This window comes from Euprymna scolopes, chromosome 20 (genome assembly GCF_053919585.1).
Source record: "Euprymna scolopes isolate OS-2025 chromosome 20, ASM5391958v1, whole genome shotgun sequence".
Lineage (NCBI taxonomy): Eukaryota > Metazoa > Mollusca > Cephalopoda > Sepiida > Sepiolidae > Euprymna > Euprymna scolopes.
This window is the reverse complement of record NC_136501.1, coordinates 114,094,019-114,116,148: the sequence shown is the minus strand read 5'-3', so window position 1 is coordinate 114,116,148 and position 22,130 is coordinate 114,094,019. Positions and strand designations below refer to the sequence as shown.

At 32.9% G+C, this 22,130-nt stretch overlaps 1 protein-coding gene across 10 annotated transcripts in view; it reads left to right on the top strand.

The window, feature by feature from the left end:
* LOC145241576 (ankyrin repeat and IBR domain-containing protein 1-like) overlaps window positions 1-22,130 on the top strand; it is a 575,864-nt gene that overhangs the window by 537,904 nt on the left and 15,830 nt on the right. For all 10 annotated transcript variants that reach the window (XM_080104665.1, XM_080104657.1, XM_080104666.1 and 7 more), the window contains 4 exons: window positions 14,160-14,290; window positions 14,996-15,130; window positions 16,907-16,993; window positions 20,505-20,574. In XM_080104665.1, the coding sequence (XP_079960791.1) occupies window positions 14,160-14,290; window positions 14,996-15,130; window positions 16,907-16,993; window positions 20,505-20,574 (423 nt within the window). The remainder of the gene's footprint in view (window positions 1-14,159; window positions 14,291-14,995; window positions 15,131-16,906; window positions 16,994-20,504; window positions 20,575-22,130) is intronic.

The following is a 22,130-nucleotide window of genomic DNA, read 5'->3' as shown; positions in this document are numbered from 1 at the left end:
ATCTTTAGTCTAACTTTACTTTTGGCAGGCATAAATAAATCAAGGTAATTTCTTTTTTTAAAATCACTCACCCTCTTGGTCAATTTCTTGTCCTTTATAAACAAAACACCCATCTTCCCACCATTGAATTTTTTCTTTCTCTCTATCTCTCTCTGTAACGTTGTGTTACATACAAACAAGAGGAAATAAATAAATAAATAAAAATCCGCAGTCGGCAACTTTTCCTTTTTTACAAAACGTTTTTATTACTGTTACTTTCAACACCACTTAAAAAAAAAATGTTTCTCGCTGCCACATGTCTATTTTAATCTGGAACGCGTTTCTCCTTTTCCCCACCACACGTCGGACACAGTCAGCCAATTTTTGTTTGCGACTTCACACATCCATCTTCTTCCAACGTCGTCTTTCTTTCTCTTTCTCCGAGCATGTGTTGCATTTTTTCTCCCTTTTATTTCCTCCTTCTTCTAGTGAACACTTCCTGATTTGCATATGCAGTTTTTCGACTAGTGCTGATGCTGCTAATCTCTTTACATGCTCTTGTTGATATTTCTCAATGTGCTAACATTGCACGTTCTATTGCATCTCTCCTTCATGCATAAACTTGTGAAAAGAAGAAAACAAGCAAAATCTATAAATAGAAAAATGACTCTGATAGGATTTGAACTAGCAGCTAAAACTAGAACTCCTCTCTGGTCTACCATTACCAGTACCATATTCAGTTTAACATGCATTTTACATATTAGCATGTTTTGCATAGTTTTTTAGAAACTGACTTACAAATTAACTTAAAATATAATCAAATTTTATTTATCTCCGTTTCTCTCGTCCTTCCATATTTTCATTGGCCTTCCCCTACCAATTTACTCTGTTACCTCAACTGTTGTACATCTACTAACTCAAGAGCTCTCATCCATTCTTTCTATGTGACCATACCAACACAGTCCTCCCTATACAGTCCAGATTTAATCTTCATCTGAGGTCATCAGATTTAAATCTGTCTAAGACTCCTATTACGCATCCATTATATCATCTGAACATCATTTCTCTCTATAAAATACACTAGCCTGGGTGCCCGGTGTTGCCCAGGTGTTTGAGCAAAAAAAAAGTGGTAGTAGGCAAGCAGGCTCAAACTCGTGACGCAAAGGTGGAAAAGAAAGTGAAAGAATATCTGACATCTACCACTACTCCATGACGCGACCGGAAGTTTGGAATGTTAAAATTAAGAAAAGTCAATCCAACGGATATGATGACTTGCAAAAATGGCTTGCAAAAAATCAACCCTTCCTTGTAGAAAACTGTCCAGTTGAGGCTGAAGGAATTAATGTTTTTGGCCAATTTTTCGATATTTGTCGTCCAAGACGTAGAGCTTCAAAATGATACTGATCTCGTTAAAATCTGTTGCTTCTGTCAAATGTTTTAGGCAGACATACATACAAACATACATAAATTTAAACAGACAGGTGAGATTTATATTAGAGATGTTCTTAATCCTCATTGGCCGGATTAAACAATTTTATTGTTAAGGGAGGTTGAAATAACATCTAAGTCCATATATATATATATATATATATATATATATATATATATATATATATATATATATATATAACTAGGAATTTGTGTGAGGAACCTTCTCAACCTATATACTCAATAAATTTTTGATCTACAGACTTGAAATTTGGTATATAGGGTATTCAGACATGTGGAAAATTTATAATCAGCTTTTATCCGGAATAAAATGCTACTAAGGGGTCAAAATTGAAAAATTGGTATGTGGAAGTCGCCAGATTTTTATGAATTTGCTGTTTCACGATTGCGCATGTGCGAATTGTTTACATTACATAAAGATTAAGTAGGTTTGAAAACATTTTGTAAATATCATGTCAAGCTGGGTAATGGTTATCATACTTGACTCGCCATCTTTAGATTTTGGTTTCAGCCCGAGTATTTTCTTTTACTTACAAAAAGTAAACTGTTTAGAAAAAGCATAATACTCGCATAAACATGTCTCAATTCTTTTTTTTTTTCTTTTTTTTTTTTGAAGGAATTTAATGTTACATTCAATGCTAGGCAATGCTGGGTACATCTTATAAGATATCTATAAAAGTGAGAATATGTGTGTGTATATATGTATGTGTGTGAGGACACTTCTCAACCTATATACTCAACAAATTTTTGATTTGCAGACTTGAAATTTGTTATATAGAGTAATCAGACATGTAGAAAACTTTTTAATCAGTTTTCATCTGAAAAAAAAAATGACTGCTAAGAGGTAAAAATTTAAAAAATGGTACGTGGAATCATCAGATTTTTATTTGTTTGTGAACTGTTTCACAAATGTGCATGCACAAATTGTTCAGATGACAAATTCCTTATATTAAGAAGTAGGTTTGAAAACACATTTTCAAGAACGTGTCAAGCTAACTTAATGGTTATCGTACTTAACTCACTGTCTTTAGGTTTTGGTAACAATTTCAGCTTGAGTATTATTTTTTTTTTTACTTACAAGAAGTGAACTGTTTATAAAAAACATTATACCCGTATGCATATGTCTCAGTTCTATATGAATATATAATATTTATGCATATTTTACGACTGGGCAATGCCAGGCAGCTTGCTAGTACTTACTAAAAATGATATTTTCAGTAATCAAGTGATAATAACATTTACTTAAAGTGGTCCCTATTTTTAGACATAGTTCAAATCCTATCTGAGTCCTTTTTCTCTTTGTGAATTTTTCTATGCTTCATCCTTGGAGATAATTATTATCAATTGATACAATAGTGAATTTGTTGTTGCAAAACACGGGTATTTTTATAAAAGCAACGTTTTCTCCTCTTTTTCTCTCTTCTCTTTTCGGATTGCAGTTGTTTGAGAGAAATTGTTTTTTTGTTTCCTTGCTCCTTTTTTTTTTTTGTTTATTTTAACTCGACGGATGTTAAAGAAGAATCCCTTGAGATGGCATCCTTATCTCCCAGATTATCACCTGCCATTATTATCTTCATTATGAAAAATCTGAGGTTGGAAATGTCAAATCAGATGGGTTCTTCTAACAAGCTGAACGTGTGAGAAATGCCATTGGAAAGCAAATTGTAGAATTGCCTCATCACACGTATCCAATTGATATCTATCAATATTGAAACAAGTTTACTGATTGGTCCAATTCTTGCAGCAGAAAGGTTTCACTTTCTGTCTTTTATTTTTTTTGCCATTAATGCAAAGGGCAGACTTTGGGAGAAGCAGCATATTTTTTTAAAACAATATTCAAAGTATATTTCCTTAAACATTATACTGTGATACACATATAAGTATGTGTGTGTATAGATATGCATAGTATGTTTGTATATTATGGGTGTGTGTGTCTGCATGTTTTCATATTGTGTGTTTATCTATAGGTGCGTTTGCGTGTGCATGTTATGTGTGTATTTTTTTTGAAAGTCACCACTTATCAAAGCCTGAAGGTTACTCGAGGATAAGCATTAATGAATTTAAGGTGGTAGTGTAGTAATCACTAATGGTGTAAATTGGGTAAAATTTTGTTATTTATGGAGACAGCTCGACAAGAACTTGTTTACATTGGACTTGAAAACAACCATATTGTAGTCAGCTGGAAAGTAGACCAGCAGAACAAACTTCCATAGGCAGACAGTTTTAGGAAAGAAACTTTATTCATGGAATTTGCGGTTAGATTTAGGCACAAATAGAGAGTGGAGGAAATTGTTGATAGCTGTTGTAGCTAGGCGAGTGTTTTTTTTGTGAAAGTTTAGCAAGGAGTGGGAACCATAGATTAAAGTTCAGATGAGTACTTGCCATGTTATATATTTTGTGTGCATATGCATAGGTATGTGTCATGTGTGTATATGCATGTGTATATATATTATGTAGAGAAATAAAAAGGAACAAACCGTATTATGTGTTCATCAACGTTTCGTCTTTATTTCGAGACTTCCTCTGAAATAAAGACGAAATGTTGATGAACACATAATACGATTTGTTCCTTTTTATTTCTCTATTTTGTCGGAATACTATTTCCATTATTTTCATCCTATGTTATGTGTGTATATTTATGTATGCCTTGGCATGATCTTTTCATTGCACTGATTCAGAGGATACTTATTGCTTTTTGAGACATGTATTATATGTACGTGTGTTCATGTACACTCACATGTATACATATATATATATATATATATATATATATATATATATATATATATATATATATACATTTGCCTCTTTTGAATCTCGAGAGGCAATGGATACTCCATGTAATGGTGCCAAGGTGGAGAGAGTCTATAAAGTAGTAAAGGTTGCACAATCTTCAACCATACTCCTCCTGAACTGTCATTGCTTGAGTTCAGTGGCAACAAGACAATGACTCAAAGCACTGCTGGAAGCAAAGCAGAGAAAGGCTGGTGTTATTCCAGAGTTTTCCTTTTCTTAAATGAGGTGTACAACAAGGTTTGAAAGTCTAGTCTACCCTACTATTTTAAATACATACCTTTCTAAAGTGAATTAGTGAAAGTGATGCGTTAACCTAGACTGAACTCTAAACTGATATGCAGAGTAGACAACAACAGCACATATTTATATCCATACTCTTGTTATGTATTGGCCTCCTGGAAGACATGGGGATGGCCTTGCTAATAGTTGATTATAAGATTGACTATTATTATTAAATTTTAGATGCTTATTTAAAGAAGTTATTATTATGAACGAACATTATTATGATTATTGATATGAAAATTAGATTGTGTTACAAGGACAAACGATGTTTTGGAATGCAGTGGAGATTATAAGAACAATAAACAAATGTCAAATACATAAACAATAAACTTGGTCAGAGAAAACGTGACTGAGAAGTCACCTGTTAGGACTTTGTGTAGTTGAATGATGTAAACACAAGGGATTAGTTTTAATAGATACAGGCAAGTTAAAGTTGGAAGGCAGGAGTTGAAAGAAGGGAGTTAAAGAGGAGACGTCATATAGTCCAGATGAGACTTAGGAGTTGGGAAAGGGTTAGCCTCTCTCATGACACTAGGAAATGGCATATTCCAAGTTAAAATGTGAACAGAACATTGTAATCTTTAAAGAACCAGAGAATAAATGTTGTTTATATATAAATATAACTATTGTGTCATGTCATCTTTGAACAACCAGGTATGTGTTTCGTTTAAAATGAACTGTTTTAAATGTACTGTCCACAACTGTTGAAGATACCATCATCAACTGACATTTTAAATGTACAGACGGTCTATTATATATGATATACACTCTCTTGATCATTTATCAAAGAACTTGTCTCCCTCTCGTTGTCATCTACAAGCATTCGTTCGTACAAGTAATTGTCTAACCCCTCTGTAAACATATTGTCAATACGTCCACGCCATTGTTTAGTGTCAGCACCACAACACAATTTATACGTCTATAAAATTTGGCCTGCCACTGAAAACTTAACATCTGCATAAATTGGTACGGCCATTATATACGTACAGAATATATAAGCGTGTACACTCCCCCGCTAGTTACATGCATAAAATACACCCCTCCAAGTTATTCATACCTTGCTACGTAACACTCTTTCTTTGCTTTATTGTTATTTTCATGATGGGTGCTCAATTGATCTTCAATTGCTGATTACGTGTGTATGTGTCTATCCTAATGTGGGTGTGTGTATAACATGCATATGTCTATAAATGCACAGTGTATTTGCATATATTATGTGTGTATGTGTCTATCCTAGTGTGGGTGTGTGTATAACATGCATATGTCTATAAATGCACAGTGTATTTGCATATATTATGTGTGTATGTGTCTATCCTAGTGTGTGTGTGTGTGTATAACATGCATATGTCTATAAATGCACAGTGTATTTGCATATATTATGTGTGTATGTGTCTATCCTAGTGTGTGTGTGTGTGTATAACATGCACATGTCTATAAATGCACAGTGTATTTGCATATATTATGTGTGTATCCTAGTGTGTGTGTGTGTGTGTGTGTGTGTGTGTATAACATGCACATGTCTATAAATGCACAGTGTATTTGCATATATTATGTGTGTATGTGTCTATCCTAGTGTGTGTGTGTGGTTATAACATGCACATGTCTATAAATGCACAGTGTATTTGCATATATTATGTGTGTATGTGTCTATCCTAGTGTGTGTGTGTGTATAACATGCATATGTCTATAAATGCACAGTGTATTTGCATATATTATGTGTGTATGTGTCTATCCTAGTGTGTGTGTGTGTGTGTGTGTGTGTGTGTGTGTGTGTATATAACATGCATATGTCTATAAATGCACAGTGTATTTGCATATATTATGTGTGTATGTGTCTATCCTAGTGTGTGTGTGTGTGTGTGTATAACATGCACATGTCTATAAATGCACAGTGTATTTGTATATATTATGTGTGTGTATAAGCAAAAACTCGTCTAGTTGCAACAAGTGTCAATAATTTTCCTTTCTTCCTGTGTACGGTCCTGGATATGACCTTAAATTATATCCAACGGTGAGGCCCCAGCTTGCAGGCTTTGGGGAGTGTGGAGTCACCCTTTAATTGCCATTGCTCCCAGGTCGACTCTAACCCGGAGTGGTATTACCTGTTAGGGTCCCAACTATGGGTTAAATAGAAACCGACTTGAAAAGAAATATTTTCTATTAAAAAATTTTTCTTCAATAGCATTGGACTCGGCATTAAATAACCTGAAAAGGGTTGATATGCCGTAAAACAAAAACAACCAACCAACAAACCAACCAATCCTCTGTGTACCTGAATCTAAACAAAACTTCCATGAGCAGAGTTTTTTTTCTTCTCCAAAACTACCTGACTGTGGATCACAATACCACAGGACAGCTTTCCAACTGACTAAAACATGATCGTTTTCAAGTACAATGATAATGAATTATTGTTGTTGAGTCGTCCTGTAAAGTAATAAAATGTTGCTCAGTTTCAATCACAATGTTAGTCTCACAGTGAACCTGACAAACTTATTAACCTTTATACACATGTAGCCTTTTGACCTTAATAAGTGGTGACTCATTAGTACATATATGTAAGAGGTGTGTGTGTGTAATACATATATTTCTTTTTGTTTTTTCATGTGTTTAAAAGAGGATTCCTAATCTCTAAAACGGTCTTCATATACACTTAATATTTTTCTTTTTAATCTTTTTGATAAAGATACATTTTAGTCTATATTCATATCATTTATATTGCATATATATGTATGCATGTATTAAGTGCAAGGTGTCAAACGTAAGAACAGTCATCTACTTTGAATTTGCATTAAACATACTAAGATCACTTCTACGCTTTTATTTGACTCATTTAAATAATCTAAAAAGCATTTTTAAAAAAATCTAAAAATAAACATTTCAAAGTCCAAAAAATGAAACAAAGGAAACCATAAAATATATTCCTTTCATGAAATAGTTGAGTTTTAGTCTTTATGTAAATGGTGTGTCAGCTCTAAGGTGTATAAGCACTGTGAACGCATCCAATTGCAGCTTTTTCTGCTGATCAGAGAGATGTGGAGGACAAAAGATGTTTCTGAACTGCAGTGTCTTATGGAAGGCATATATGAGGTGACTTCAATAAGTTTCCAAACTTTTTTCGTATGTGCACTTTGTTACAAATGGCCACCTCGACATCAAATATTATTTTCTTTTATCTGTTTGCGATATAGGATAAATATTTGATGGTATGTTCGAACTGAACAAGAATCTACTAATTCCTTATCCTTTTAAAGCCCAGTATTAAAATCAGTCTGCAGAAATTTTCTTCCACTGACCGAGGACAGAAAAAGCGAAGTATAACGTCAAAACAGTTATTACACTGTGATCCGATCTCGGAAACCAAAGAAAAGACAACTGAAGCATGGAGGAGGGAGACAGAGAGAGAAAAAGAGAGTGTGGAAAGAAAAAACGACAGAGGACGAGAGTTGAATAAAACGTTCAACCGATATTAACACTTCCCACCCCTTCAGTATGAAAGCGAGTTGACAGGTCATCTGGTCAACAAACTTCATGACCTCATTTAGTTTCGGATTCTTTAGTGCCAAAAAGTGAACAAAAAAAGAAAAACGATTTTATCAATTCTATTTTTGGAACCGAGATGCGAAACAAAGAAAGGAAAAAAAGCGGAGGAAAAACCTTCCTCCCTAACCCATTTCAACTAGAGTCCGGGCCTCATTGCTTCTCTGGACCCTTAAGCAACATGCTGCGGGTTTCAAATTTGGCAACGCCAGAAAAGAAAAAAAGATATCCCGACCGGAAGCGAGCTGGAACGCTTAGCTAACTATTTTGACCCCTGTTGTGGGAAATACCCTAGTTAACTCCTCGAAAAAGTTATATTGAAATACTGAAAACAAATGCCGACAAACATATATTGAAAAGAGGATGAAAAAGAAAAATATTGAAAAGCGGTGGACTTATCATTTGAATTTCCTTTTTTTCCTTGCAAGAGAACTCTCTTGAACTAAATGTGTCGCTCACAAATTGTTAAAAGAAAATGGACAAAACAAAACAAATAGGAAAAAAAGAAGAATCGTAAGTAATTTTTGTGTCTCTTTTCTGCCGAACTAAAAATTTAATTTTTCCTCGTGGTTGTGGAGTCTGGTCCGCTGTTAACCCTTTGTCTTTTTGTTATAGGATTCTCCTTCGGTTTGTAGGTTAAAAATATTCCCCAACCCCATTAATTTCGAACATATTTTTTTCTCGTTAAATCTTTTTCCCTATCTTTAATAAATCTATTTTATATTATTTAGAAGTGTCTGTCTCGTTTTTTCTCGCAAATTTTATTGTTTGACTTTTGTTTATTTTGCACCCGTTTGTCTCGCAGAAAATAATTGCTGTTTTTTTTTGTTTTTGTTTTTTTTTGTTTCAAACCTTTTTTGTACTAAAAAAGAAAATTGAACCTTATTGGGACTATGCAGAAGATTTGTCTGCCTAAGATAAAGGTTTGCTTTTCATAAATTCCTTCCCATATCCCTTCCTTTGCGTTTTATTATATTTAATCTCTCCACCTCATCACGTTTGTCACAACTTTTATTGATAGTACACACATGAAACTCTAGTCTCCTTCAAAGTGATCTCCTCCAGCTGCAATGCACTTCTTGTACCATTCCAATAGCATCTGGAAGACTCACTGAAATTCCTCTTGTGTGTACGTGTCAATGACCCTCGTCACAGCCCCTTTCATTTCCTCAATTGTCTCATAATGACAGCTTCTAGCGTTTTCTTTGAGCGTGGGGAATAACCAAAAGTCACAGGGAGCAAGGTCTGGACTATAGAGAGGGTGAGGAATTGTCTTGATGCCCATCTTGATACCAGCTTTGTACAAATCTTCTGCATCTTCAGTTCCTCACAAATAATTCTGTGTACAGTTCCCACACTGATGTCAAACCGTGCACTTATTGTCTCTATAGACACATGATTGTCCTTATCCATGAAATTCTTGATTTGGCCAACGAGCTCTGGTGTTCTGACTTCCTTACTCTTCCCATACCTCTCACCATCCCTTACAGACTCCTTGCCTTCCTTGAATCACTTGTATCACTTAAAAACTGATTCATGTAAGATGGTCCCAAAGCGATCTGAAGAATCCATACATTTGTGACATTTTTTCCAAGTTTAAAACATAATTTTATTGCATATCATTCTTTTAATGTGTCCTTATGTCCAGATTGCATTTTTGAAATTCACCAGTTGTGATAATCAGGCTTTAGTAGAGTGTATTCCAATTCCTGTTATAACTGTTCATTTGAACCTGAAATAAAAATTGGTCTGTCACCTCATAAGATGTATAGCAATAACATACTGAATATTTAAGAGTCTATGACAATTTTACATGCCTTACGAAAAAAGTCTGGGAAGTTATTTAAGGCACCTCACACCTAGTAAAGGGCGAACAGGTCAAGGAGTTAACGATTCCGACTGATATCATGACTAAACATCAATGGGAAGATTGCATTTCGAGTTGTTATTAATAGAATAATAAAGTATCTCCAATGCAATGGCTTCAGTAATGAATCAATTTAAAAGACAGATATACTTTGAATACTTGGCTGTATCGAGCATACTTATGCAATATGGCAGAGTATTCAACAAATCTTGATAAAGAGGAAGTGGTAATTGCATGGTTGGATGTTATAAATGCCTATGACTCGGTCCCACATGAAATGATTTATAATGCAATGGAGTTCTTTTGGATTCCAGAGACTGTTCAGAGTATGAAATACTATGATCAATTTAGGATGCGCCTTACGACATTGTAAATATACAACTGACTGGCAGAAGTTGGAAGTTGGGATTGCAGCAGGATGTACAATATCAGTGATCTTGTTCATACTTGTGATGCAAATGTTAAGATCAACAAATTGTGAGAGTACATTGGTAAAAGTCCACTGAGCATTTGCAAATGGTTTTGCTATAAAGTCGAAGAATGCAGAAGGAATGGAAACAAAAAAGAACAGAGATACTCACACCTAGTTCAGTGTCATTAACAAGGTCAGTATGCTGCGAAGAGTGTGTGCTGAACCAGAAGATTGGATGGAAAGAGATCTGGGCTTGAGAGCGAGCAAGAACTTTGTTTCTAATAAAATCGACCTTCTCTGGTGAGTCTTGTACGGTGGAAAGTAGGCAATGATGATAAATTCAGATGTAGGAAATTCTCAAACATATTTACTTGGCACTAAATACACATTGAAGTATAATCAAGTCTTGAAAGTCATAAACAAGTTATTGCATCAGAAAGTAAAGAAGTTTATTGAAGGACAACTACCAAAAATAGAGAAGATCAAAAAGTTGAACTTTCATAGAGCTGAAACAACATGCATGGTGACTGAAGGATGCAGTTAACTGGTCAAAGATGGCAAGTAAAATGAAACTTGGCAACAGATTTCCAGGATACATTGGTATTCCCACTGGTCCTTTCGCAGCAAAGACTAAACCTTGTCAAGTGGAGTGAGGAAAAGAAGGTTGGAATTATGTTGGAGTTGACTGTACACTGAGAGGCTGATTTTGCAACTGCAGAAAACAGAAAATATGAGTGATATGATGAACTACTGATTAAGTGCCAAAAAAAAGTGTGAATATGGAATGTTATCATTTTGATGTGGGAGTTTGAGGATATGTTGAGTGAAAGCTAATCAACATACTTTAACATTGTTTCTTTTGTACGAATAGAAATAAACAGAAACAGATTTAGTTAAAAAGAAATAATAAGTGTTGGAGAGAAAGGTAACTTAGGCTCATACTAATATGACCTCTGATTGGGGGAGCACCACCACTTCAGAAATTGAAGGAGGAGTAGGGGCTGAAACTGCAAAGTGGTTCCCTTTGATGATCGTGATACTGGGTCTGATTATGGAGCTGTTAGCTGCTGAGCACTGAATAGTGCATATGAATTACATGTCATAAATTTGTTTACCTACAATTTATCTATCTAGATATATATATATATATATATAAAAGGAAGGGGGTCTTTCTCTGTCTCTCTCTCTCTCTCTCTCTCTCTCTCTCTCTCTCTCTCTCTCTCTCTCTCTCTCGACCCAGTACCACGATCATCAAAAGAAACCACTTCACAGTTTCAGCCCCTACTCCTTAATTGCATCTGAGATGCAATGCATCTCTGAAGTGAAAATAAATTAAAATATCATCTTAAATTTTACGACTGGGCTCTCTCCCTAATCCCGCCTCCCTCAGCAGTCACAATTTTTTTTTATGACCAAGTAATGCTGGGCACCCCAGCCGCTAGTTCAATATACATCCTTTAATATATTTCATTATTTTTCTCTTTGAAATAGTATAATTGATATTAGTTGATTACTTCCCTTTAACCAATGATTTTGGTTCTTCATCGTTATTGTAGCGAAATTCGAAAATATTGAATTTCAAGTAAAACCAATATTTACTTAATTGTTATGTCGCAATAATGAAAATATCCCAAAATTATGAAAAACGATAAGGTAAAAAATTAATTATTTATGAAAACAGTTTTCAAAGACAATTAGTGAAAATTAAATTTTGCTAAATTGACCCAAGATTTTCAGTTTTCAGAATATATTTACCCCCCTTTTTGTTACAATTAGAACTCTCTGGTTTCTGCTTTTAAGTAAAACTCAATTTTCACTAATTATTTTTGATCGCCATCTGGCATCAATTGAAATGGATGGCTCTCATCTTGGGGAGGCCTCATGTTTTGGCAAGCTTCTGGGCTTGACCTTTACTCCTGATCTGAAATGGAACAATACATTAAATCCATTGCCTAGGCCGCTGGAAAAATGGTGGGATCCTATTGATCCAGTAGATATCTCACTGCTGATGCAATTCCCTATCTATATAAGAGCCAGGTACATCCAAGGATGGAGTACTGTTGCCACATCTGGGCAGGAGCTGCTGGAAAAGACTTATCCTGCCTTGATAGAGTTCAAAATAGACTTCATAGCCTCGTAGAAGATGTCCTTTTCTCTTCCCTGCAACCTCTATCTCACAGAAAAGATGTTGCAAGTTTGTCTCTGCTTTATCGTTATTTTCATGGCAAGTGCTCGACTGAGCTCCAATCTATGGTCCCTCCTCACCAAACTTTGATAAGAAACACCCGGCTAGCAGAAAACACTATCAATAATTTCCCCCACTCTTTATCTGTGCCTAAACCTAAACGTAGATTCCATGAACAAAGCTTCTTAGAACTGCACGCCTATGGAATTGTCTTCAGTTTTCCTGCTTTCCAGCTGACTATAATATGGTTGTCTTCAAGTCTAACATAAACAAGTTTTTGATGACTCGCTCCATATAAGTTAACAAATTTATCGAATTTCCATAACTAACGATTACTTTATTGTCCAATTGTCTACTGTACACTCTTTAATCCTTATCCTCAAGTGGCATCTTGGCCTTGATAAGTGGTGATGCCTATGTAAAAAAAAAACAAAAACATTTGTTTATAATTTTGTACTTTATCGTTTTTTGTAATTTTTGGATATCTTCATTACTGTGACATGACAATTCAGTGGATACCATTGGTTTCACTTGAAATTTAGTATTTCAATTTTCGAATTTTGATACAATAACGGAGAAGAACCTGATCTTTTAAATTTATTTTTAAACACATAATTTACTTTGGGCCTTTTGTTTATTGCGGCAAAGTCTGTGTTCCATGTGTTTAGTGTTAAGCTCCAACACCAAATATTAATCTTTAATTCTAAAATTTCACCTGTTCCGGTGAATGAAGGGAAGGATTAAGACTTTAAATTAATTATTAAAATTTAAAAAATAAATAAATAAAATTTAAAAAATTTATTTTAAAATTTAAATTATTTTGCTAAAATAATTTATTTTTTATTTTTGTCTTGGTTGTTACAATCCTTCAATTAACCTATACTATTTGACTGAATCAATAAAAATCTATTATTTTTTATTTTAATTTTTTTTTTTTAATTCACCACTTATGAAGGCCTGAAGTACACTCGAGGATAAGGGTTAATGATTGTAAGGTGGAGATGTAGTAATCACTAATATTGTAAATTGGGTAGAATTTGATTATTTATGGGTACAGATTAACAGGAACTTGTTTACATTGGATTTGAAAGCTACCATGTTGTATTCAACCAGGAAGCATACCAGCAGAACAGTGTTCCCACACATGGATAGTTCTGAGAAAGAAGCTTTGTTCATGGGATCTGCGTTTAGATTTAGGCACTCATAGAGAGTGGGGGAAATTATATATAGTGATTATAGCTAGTTGAGTGTGTTTTTTGTAAAAGTTTAGCAAGGGGGTACCATAGATTGGAATTCAGCTGAGGACTTGCATGAAAATAACGATAGAGTAGAGATAGGCCCACAATGTCTCTTCTGTGGGAAAGAGGTTGCAGGAAAGAGAAAAGGGCATAACCTAATAGGTTTTGAAGCCGGTTTTGTACTCTATCAAGGCAGGATAGGAATCTCCTGCCCAGATATTGCAACAGTACTCCATTTTAGGGTGTACCTGGCTCTTCTACAGATAGAGGATTGCATTGGTAGTGAGATAATTTCAGAACAGTAGAGTGATACAACCATTTTTCCAGAAGTCTTATTTACATGTATTAATTGTTTATTGATTTTTTTTTTTAATGTTTAGCAATTTTATTTGTGTGAATTTCTTTCTTTTTTAGTGACTGGCACTGAAGTGGAGACGGAAGCTGCTGCCAATTGTCTCTGGTTGGTGACCAATTCTAAGCCATGTCCCAACTGTAAATCACCCATCCAAAAAAATGAAGGATGTAATCATATGAAATGCTCCAAGGTGAGGCAACTAATTGCAGCTGGGTTGCTATACATTGTGTTTCTGTTTATAGATGATTTTCTATATGCTTTAGGACATAGGAAAGTAACATAAATGATAAGAAAACAATCATTGAATTAAAAAAAAATTTTTAAACAAAGATAATTAATAAAATATCCTTTTTCTGTTAATTAGTTTAGGAGTGAATCCTGTATATAAAAACCTACCATTCTATTGAGATATATTTGAGTGCATGCTATTAACCTTTTATGACCTGGTTGAACTAATTCGTTCAGTCATAAATAAACGAATATAACACCATAAATAAAGTGAGAATTGATTCAAACACACCTTGTACATATTAGTTCAGTATCTGGGTAGATGCCAGATAACCCCATATTGCAACTGTCCATTGCTTTCATTTAGTATGTCAACATCTGTCCCAGAGAGTGGAAGATTTCATTTGTTGTCATAAACACTTTTTCAAACACTATGGATAATAATCAAGGTAAGTGTATGAAATGCACAAATTCTCAGTGGTAGTTTAACTATTGAACTTCATAATTTTTCCTGTTTGAAGACAATCATAGTATCATTATCCTTTAAACTAAAATTAATAATAAATATTTTTTAATCATCTACATCATAATTCAGGTCATAAAGGGTTAATATCTTTGAGTGTTTCTATGCGAATCATCTTAAATTGTCCATTTGTTTACTTTTCAGTGCAAACATGATTTTTGTTGGGTGTGTCTCGAGCAATGGAAACGTCATAATTCCAGCACTGGTGGATATTTCAAATGCAATCGCTATGAGGCTGTCAAGAAGGTCGAGCAACAAACACAGGTGTTACTTTCCGAAGTAAGAAGAAAAAAGATCAGAGTCTTTGTTTTTGTTGTTTTCCCCGCTTTTTTTTTTTTTTTAAATAACGAACAACAATATGCTTTCTCCAGCTGCATATTTTTGCTCAACTGGGAGGATTAAATAATTGTGAAAAGATGGCGTAGTTAAAACTAAATAAATTGTTTTCAACTATTAACCCTTTACCACTAGAATTTGTTTTATGCAATAAATAAATTTTTTAATCATGAAACCCACACGTGATGGGAGTTAGCGTGAAACTGATGTACGAACATAGACCCCTCATTCACCTGTTGAGCCATACATAAACCTGTACTTTGAAGACGAGTTCGGCTGACAAGCAATAACAGTAAGAAATATTGTTTTTTTGAAAGGCAACTAATATTTGGCAGTAAAGAGTTGAAATGATTTCCAATGCTCTTCATAATGTTGACCCATTCATTTATTTTTTTTTTATTATCGCGTTTGTTTGAATTCATGTTTAAAAACATAAATTTATGATGCTACACCAAATTTTATAATCATTTTGTTAAGGTAATTTTAAACTCTATGAGAAAGCCCAAATACAAGGTGGAACGATAAAATCGTCGTCCTAGAAAAGACGACATGATTCCATTTCCATTTGATGAAAACCGGTTTTCTTTTGTTGTTGCAGACCATCTACTGATTGGCCAGTTGTTTACAAATCCCAAGAGCAATAGGAGCCTTTTATCATGTCTAAAAGTGACACTGTTCAACAAGCAAAATTGGAGATGTGCCACTGAACAACTCATGCTCTCTATTGATTCAAGTTATGACAACAGAACCATTGCCAGCACCTTTAAAATGTTCTGCTGGATTGCCATGAATGACAGGGACTTGCCCAGGGTGATGGAAACAAAGTTTTCAGGCACAGTTATGGTCTTTGGTGTTGTTTCAAGTGAGGGCCACATCATGCCACCTCACATCTTCGAAGTTGGCTTGAAAGTTAACACCAGAGTGAACTTGGATGTGCTGAGGAGTGTGGTGATTCCCTGAGTGTGGCAGCAGGACTCTGTGCCGGCCCACAAGTCCAAAGAGACCCAGGCTTGGCTTCAGAAGGAGTGCTACAACTTTGTACCCTTTTCTCACCGGGTCCCCCTCCTCCCCCAACCTGAACCCACTGGACTACTTCATTTGGTCATACGTCGAGAACATCACCAACATGATCTCTCACAACACCAAAGCCAGCCTGATCGCAGCCATCTGCCAAGTATTCACTGAGTTCCAACCAACACTTGGGGAAAAGGCATACTCCCAATTCTGGGCCTGTATCCAGATGGTGATTGAAGCCGAAGGCAGCTACATTAAAAAGATGTTAGCTTTACTACATAATCAAGTTACCTGAATTGATTTTTTCAATAAAAGTTTTAAAATAAAGCCGTAGTGTTGTTTTCTTTAGGGCAGCAACGTTATCATTTCACCCTGTAGGTCAGCTGGTAAAACTTTGGACTGAAAATCTCAAAGTTTCAGTTTTGATCTTCATTCATCGAAGTCATTTTGTTTGTAGAAGTTTATTATGCAAATTGTAGTAGCTATTCTAATACTATATTGATGCGATATTCTCCATTTTTAAAAGTAATAAAATTGCTGATATTTCAAAATTAAACAAATTTCACAATTGTGACTATTATGTTTAAAGAAATTGAGACTGATGGAAAGACAAATGAACAAAATCTCTATTAATAGAGATTTTGTTCATTATTATTAATCGTATTTTAACTGAGTTTTTTTATTTCTTCATTTTTGTATTCACAGGCGCAGGCACGAAATACTCAAATGCAAGAACTAAATCGTTTCGTCCATTTCTACACTCGATTCAAAAACCATGAAAATAGCTACAAGGTTCGTAGCTTGTAAAGTTCATATTTTTAAATGGGCGCTTTTGAGTCTTTCATCTTTTTTTAATTGTTATTATTTTTGTTTTTTTTTTAATTGTTATTATTTTTGTTTTTGAAATAATTTTTTAATGCTTTTATCTTTACTTATTTGTATCTTTATTTTCATTTTTTTAAATTGATTTTATATTTACTTATTTTTATCTTTAATTATTTTAATTTTTTTAAATTATTTTGTCGTTTATTTATTTTCATGTTTAATTTTTATTTTTTTAAATTGTTTTTATATTTACTTTTATCTTTAATTTTTATTTTAATTGTTTTTATATTTATCTATTTTTGTCTTTAATTATTTTTATCTTTTATTTTATTTGTAATTGTGAATTTTGAGTGGTTGTCAGGGATGTGAATTCTCTTGTTTTTAACAAAACTTCACTTTTTTAATTTAGAAAAGGTGGATTTCTGTGTAAGTCCCTATAATCTATCATAGATATGAGTTCTTTGCTTTTTTGGTTGAAATCTAGATTTTTTTTTAAAAACAAGCTTATTTCTGCTAAATTGCTAGAACCTTATCTCCTTATTTTTTGTTGCTATTTGACTGATATTGATTTCTATTTCTCCTTATTCTTTTCTCCTTTTATCTTTCTTTCTCTTTTTATCTTGCCTTCCTCTTACCTTGCCTTCCTTTTTCCCTCTTATGATAGTCATCTCCTTTTTTAATTATTTTTTCCATTCCATCTTTGGTAATCAGATAATCTCATCTTTTAAAATAGAAGTGTAAGTAATAATGTAACAAATATGAAATTGTCTCATAACGATAAGTTCAGTTTAGTTTAGGATTTTATTACACACGTCTTATATCTATCTATAAACTTGACTTATTTTCTCGCTCTGACATCTATAATATAAATTTTACCTATCTGTTTAAATGTATGTATGTCTGCCTAAAACTTTCAACAGAGGCAACAGATTTTCACAAGATCGATATCATTTTGAAGCTCAGCCCTTCGGACGACAAATATCTAAAAATTGGTTAAAAATATTAATTCCTTCACCCTCAACTGGGCACTTTTCTACAAGGAGGGGTCGCATTTTTTGCTGATATTTTTGATTTTTGATTGACTAGCCTTGATTTAAACCTTCACCACTTCTGGTTTGACGATGGATGTAACGGCAAAGACATCACTTTTATTTTTCATGTTCTTTTCCTCCTTTGCAGTACGGGTTCAAGCCTGCCTGCACACTAGCACTTTTTTTTTTGCTCAACACACACCTCCAAACACCCAGGCAACGCCAGGAACCCAGGCTAGTTAATATTAAAATCTACTTTTTCTATTTAAAAATTATTAAAATGAACTTAATATACTCAGTCATAGATATGCGAACAACTTCATGAAGCTTAACTAATTTACATATTCCTTTGAAAACGAGCATTCATTAATTACTTAGTTGCTTTTTTTATGGTTTTGTATTAAATCATTATTTTCATTAAAATATTATGCTTAATTCATTTTATGCATAGTTTCTACATTGTGCATAATTTCTAGCACACTGACATGTTATTATATCTACCTATATATATATATATATATATGTACATATATATATATATATATATATATATGTACATATATATATGTACATATATATATATGTATATATATATATATGTACATATATATATATATATGTACATATATATATGTACATATATATATATATACATATATATATATATACATATATATATATATATACATATATATATACATATATATATATACATATATATATATATATATACATATATATATACATATATATATACATATATATATACATATATATATATATATATATATATATATATATATATATATATATATACATATATATATATATATATATATATATACATACATATATATATATATATACATATATATATATACATACATATATATATATATATACATATATATATATATATATACATATATATATATATATATATATATATATATATACATATATATATATATATACATACATATATATATATACATACATATATATATATACATACATATATATATATATATACATATATATATATATATACATATATATATATATATACATATATATATATATATACATATATATATATATATACATATATATATATATATACATATACATATATATATATATATACATATATATATATATACATATATATATATATATATATATATATACATATATATATATATATATACATATATATATATATACATACATATATATATATATACATACATATATATATATATACATATATATATATATACATATATATATATATACATATATATATATATATACATATATATATATATATACATATATATATATATATAAATCAGTGTATGTGTGCAAAACGTCTTTACCAAACTCCTCTCTGAATATTTATTCTAGACTTAAAATTTGATAGGATATTTGGGCCTATAGAACACTTTTGATTTGATTTTAGTCAGCAAAAATAGCTGCTAAGGAGCCAAAATTGAAACAAAAGTTGACCTTGGCAAGAGTGAATCAACTAACTTTTGAGCATACATATACATTTTTAGCTTGAAGTTGCTTAATTTTTAGCCTTTCTTTTCTCTCCTTTTATCTTTTTCTTTTTTGTTTTCCTCTTACCTTGGCTTTTTTTCCCCCTCTTATGATAGTCCTCTCCTTTTTTGGTCCCCCGACAAAAGGAGAGTGCACCTGTAAATTCAGTCTTGTCCATTCGTCTGTCCATACTTTTCTCAATAACTATGCCTTGGAATTTTTTGAAATTTTGCACAAACATTAAACATGATATGAGTAAAAAAGTAACAGAACGGATTTTTCGGGAAAACTCAAAGTTAAATATGTTAAGGCCTTGGGGACTTTTAGTGTTAAATGGGGAGGGAGGGGGCAAATGATGGACTTTGTCATTTCTATTTTTGCATAGTGCAGAATTCAAATTTACATATGTTAAGGTTTAAAACTGCACCGTTTGTCCATTTTCAGCAGGAGTTGATGCCCCCTAGGGACTTTTCGGGCTTAATGGGGAAGGGAGGCAAATGTTGAAGTTAATCATTTTTTTTATGCCTCATTCACTGCATTCTTCACTTGTTAATTACTTTTTTCATTCCATCTTTTAAAACAGGGTGTGAGTAATAATGTACATACAAATATGGAATTACCTTAGCATATGATTTCATGGATTCTACCAACTCTGCTTTTCGATTAGTGTGTGTCAATCACATTCCTTTATTATTACATTGATTATATCAGCTGTGCTTTTTTATTAAATAATTATACATACTGTACATTTACATTAGTTAACTGTCATCTATTAATTATACAAAATATTTTTCTACATTTAATGAAATATAACATGTACATGTTTGCATTCATTGCATATTAGTTACATACATCTTAATTATGTTTATTTTATGAGCTTTGCATCATACTCTTTACCTCAGCTTGAAGAACCCCTCCTAAAAACTGCTAAGGAAAAAATGATGAAGCTGGCTGAAGCTGTCACAGATCATGGTAAGTTACAGCCCCCATCCCTTTTCATATCTTTTTAATTTCATTTAGAGTGTTCAAATGTTCCTCCTTTATCCATGATGTATCCTGAAGGAAAATATGGCTATCTGAATTGAGTTTGTCTTTTTTGTGAGGATGACATGATGTGGCCTCTGTTGGGAACACATCCAAAACCTGCCACAGTTCGAGGGAACTTGGTTTTCATGAAGTGCAAAACTTTATGTGGGCTGTAGGCTAATCACTTATTATTCTGCACATTCTATAACTGGTTCTGAGAAGGACCAGAGCATCCTAGTTCGACTGAGTATTTGACTTTGTTGAAGAATTTCTTAAATTCCGTAAGATATGACGTTTCTTAATTTTTTAGATGAGGATTGGATTTGCTGGATTATTGTCCTCATCTTGGATGTGATTTTTATAACGTTTTAGTCGATGTAACCTCCAAATTCCTGAGTTTGACAGAAACATTCTTGAGTTCAACAAGATACACCTGAGAAGATCGGAGGTTACATCAAACGAAACGTGTTGTGAAAATCATGTTCAGGATGAGAACAGTAGCCCAATGAATCCAAATCTAAATCCTGTAAGATAGTGGTATTGATAACTAATATTCGCATCTGTCTCTGTCATTGCTACAGATAATGGTGCTTATTTATTTAATGAATTGTTGATCCTGAGCATTGTTTCCCCGTTCAGTGTTCTATGGCTATCTATCTAATATTATATAAAAGGAACTTTGTGTGTGTGTGATTTCATTCTTTATGGACTAAAAAACGACTAGGTTAATTTTTATGAAAATTCACACGAAGGTACTTTATGTACCTAGCAGTGTTCTTAGATAAGTTTTGTATCAGAATGTTGTTATAAATATTGATAATTGAAAAAATTTGATGAATGAAGGAACAAGCGATTTTGACTAAAGTTAACGCCTAATGCAGACTAACATCACAAGTAAATTTGCACAAAGGCCCGGCATATAAGTAGACAGTAGTTGGTTTGATATGACAGGGATGCATTCAAAATGAATGTCTCTGTTTAGAGCACAATTGAACCATGATACTTGATTTTTCCATTTTAAACTTTAATTCAAGCCATTATATAAAAAATAATTTTATTGAATTAACAGTAGGTTCTCTACAAAGCAATGTAGACTACAATGTATTGTAGTCTGTCACTACGGGGAGGCATGTGAAGCATCCTCCTGGTACACTGTGGTGCCCCCCCCCCCAACTAGAACAAGCAATTAATCGCTTTGTGATTTCACCGATTTCAATGACAATAAAACATGGGAGTGTGAAACATTTGTTAATCCTCATTCAATCCTGGGAAACGTTGGGTCTTTCTGCTAGTTTAGCAAAGATATAAGTGTTGTTTGAAACAATTTTATACTTTGAGAAAGGAAAGAAAATTGACCAATAATTGATGTATTTTCAAAATTCAAAAAGGGATCTCTAAGATCTGGTGAATACAGCTCACTCAAAAAAAGTCATCCTGATCCTGAAGATGAAATTGGTAAGATTGGTTAGCAGATTATTATAGCTAAGGAGAAAAGAGATTGA